At 56.3% G+C, this 2,774-nt stretch overlaps 1 protein-coding gene across 1 annotated transcript in view; it reads right to left on the bottom strand.

The window, feature by feature from the left end:
- LOC123756109 (homeobox protein GBX-2) overlaps positions 1–1,427 on the bottom strand; it is a 125,182-nt gene extending 123,755 nt beyond the window's left edge. The window contains exon 1 of the mRNA XM_069305497.1: positions 176–1,427. Coding sequence (XP_069161598.1) covers positions 176–1,001 — 826 coding nt within the window. The 5' untranslated portion in view covers positions 1,002–1,427. The remainder of the gene's footprint in view (positions 1–175) is intronic.
- Positions 1,428–2,774: the final 1,347 nt, after the last annotated feature.

The raw sequence follows: 2,774 nt of genomic DNA, 5'->3' as shown, positions 1-2,774 counted from the left end.
GATCAGGTCCTAGCACAGGTGTAAGTGTTAGGTTCTAGTACAGGTGTACTCACTGGGTCAGACTCTGGGACATATGTACTCAAAGGGCCAAGCTCGCATACCAGTTGTGATAATATATATGAGTCAAGCCATGGCTCAGGTGTACTTACAGACAGGTAGTTGCACAGGTACTCACCGGGTTGCTGTCCGGATTTGAGTCCCTCGAAAGTCTTGCTGGTCATCTGGAAAAGGGCGTCGAGTGGATTGCCATCTTTGCCCCGGGCTCTGGCTTGCCCGGAGTTGCCAGAGCCAGGTCCGCTGGAGGCAGGACGCGGCGACCCTCCTGAAGATGACGCCGACGAAACGCTCATGTCGTCGACAGACTGCGGCCGCGACCCCTCCTCGTCGTCATCGGTGTCCCAGGGCCTGACGATGCGACCCCCTGCGGCGTCAGGAGCCTTGACAACCACAGGCTTGTGACTCAAGATCTCCATGATGGAAAAGGACTTGACACCGGCGTTTGTTCGCGCCGCCAAGGCCGCCGCCGCCGCCTCTTCTTGTTGCAACTGAATCATTCTTAATTTTTTCAAAGGCTTGAAATATTCATCCTCTGCCCCCTCCCTGACAGGGGTGGTAGGGGGCGGCGGGGGGGACATGACTGACTCCGGAGATGTGACGCCATCTTCCTGGTACTTTGTGGGTGTTGACGCCGAGCCCGGCGTAGGAGCGAGCGTAGGTGACCCCAAGTCTTCGCTGTGACCCGCAATAGGCCCCGACCTGCCTGTCGGGGAGTTATCCTCACTCGGTTTGGGCGACGGACACCCCACACTAATGTCGCTGTCGGTGTCGTCGCCGGCGAGCAAGGTGGGGTCAGGGTGCTGCTGCTGCTGCTGGCGGACGGGGGGTCCGGCCTCCCCTTCCTCTTCCCCCTCTGTAGCACTGTCAGGCCGTTGAGCCGCCGCAGCCTCCGGCGAGCGTCGCCAGGTCCCACGCGCCGCATCTTCGCTCATCTCGGGACACATGCGGGGCCGGGCCACCCTCGCCCTCCCTAGCGGGTGGCGCGGCCGCTCAGATGTCGCTCACCGTCGCTGTGCCGCCGACGCCGCCGCCGCTGGCCGCATCCCCGCTACGCTGCGGCACTTCCTCACCTCACTACGCACTCCCCCGCAATAACTGCTTGCACACGAGCACTGTTGATATCGCCACTGATTCACATTCCTCGGAGGAGTAGCGTTTCCCGGAGCACTGAGCTTGTAGCTGTCAGCCGCCGCACCGCAACACTCCCGCGCTGCGCTACCGCACCGCCACAACCACCGCACTAGCCTATTACACCGCTCACCTCGCCGTCAGTAGTCTATCACACTGACAGCTGTCTAATTCTCCCTCTATTCTTCTCCTGTACCCTCTTAAATTAGATCGCTTACGCGAAACGTCAACAAATGTTTGTTCTTTCCACCAACCAACCTCGAATATTATGTCAGGCAGTAACTCTGGCTGGCATGGCGGTGTGGCGAGGCGGGGCGAGGCTAGCCCCCGCCCCCGCCGCCTCATTGGCCCGTGGGCGCCAGGCCCCGCCCACCTGCGCAGACGGCAGCCTATCAGGGAGCCGGAACCGCGGGGGGAGCTCATTCCATTACCCGCAGCGTCCGGACGCATGTGAGCCGCCGACCCTAAAGCAAATACATGCGGTTTCTGCTTACACATCTCCACTAAACACTCTCAAGGCAAACACGACGAGGTCTTTATTTTATAGTAAACATTTTGTGCCGCTTAGACTGGCGGACGTAACTCGCTCGCTGTGTGACACGCCAGTCAACGGTATCCAATATTGCAGCACCTGGCAATGATATTGGGTGCGAATGGCGTGTATAATGAATAATTTACCAGCAGATGAAGCCATTGAGAGGGTCGACAGGAAGCAAAACCAGTTAAAATATAGAGGCTGATGCACCATCTTTGTCCGGGTGGACCGCGACCCTCTACGAGGTGATTCCCCTTCATTCCCGATTCACCACGGCCGCCTGCCCGCCCCCATCCACCGATATTAAATCCCCTCGTGTCGAGGAGAGAGAAAAAGAATTAGGAAGAAAAATGGGAACACACGAGCCACTGTCAGCAACAGCGAGCGGTACATGGCTGCGCAAGCCCGTTATATCTCCTAAATTATAAGGCCTGGCAGCGACTCCCTCTTGACCACCTACAGGGATGACATATTCGGACATAGATATTATACGCTGTGGTTCCTGCCCGACCTCCCAACTTCGTTTTCGTACCACAGGTTTTCGCTGTCTCTTGTCCTCGGCGTGGGCGTGTGGGCGTGGATATTGGCGGCGGCGCCTGGCTCCGAGCGCTCGCCTGCGGTACGCCGACCGAACTTTTCACCGACCCCGTCAAGAAGTGAAGATAGCGCCTTGCCGACAGCTGCGATTTATTGACACAAAGTTGACGTTTCAATTGGGCCAAAATCATGATGGGCGACTGACACAAACCTCCGGTTGATCGGTAGCCGAGGCATCAGGACCAGGGGAAAGTGAAGGGGCGGATACACGTAATGACAGCTGAGAGGGGAGGTATAAACCATAGAACTGTGAAATATAGGATGAAAGGGGCAATAGGCAATGAATTGGCAATACAATGAAGTAAATGACAGAATTAATATAGAAAACGGGGTGAAATAACCAGTCTTGAAAGGGTGATTTGAGAAGGGTGCCAATAGAAAAGGACCTAAGGTTTGGTTAAAATAAAATGTTTTTTTTTTTAAAGTGGGCAGTTAATGTAGAGACAAGACGGTGGTG

Source organism: Procambarus clarkii, chromosome 55 (genome assembly GCF_040958095.1).
Source record: "Procambarus clarkii isolate CNS0578487 chromosome 55, FALCON_Pclarkii_2.0, whole genome shotgun sequence".
Lineage (NCBI taxonomy): Eukaryota > Metazoa > Arthropoda > Malacostraca > Decapoda > Cambaridae > Procambarus > Procambarus clarkii.
This window is presented reverse-complemented; position numbering and strand designations above follow the sequence as displayed.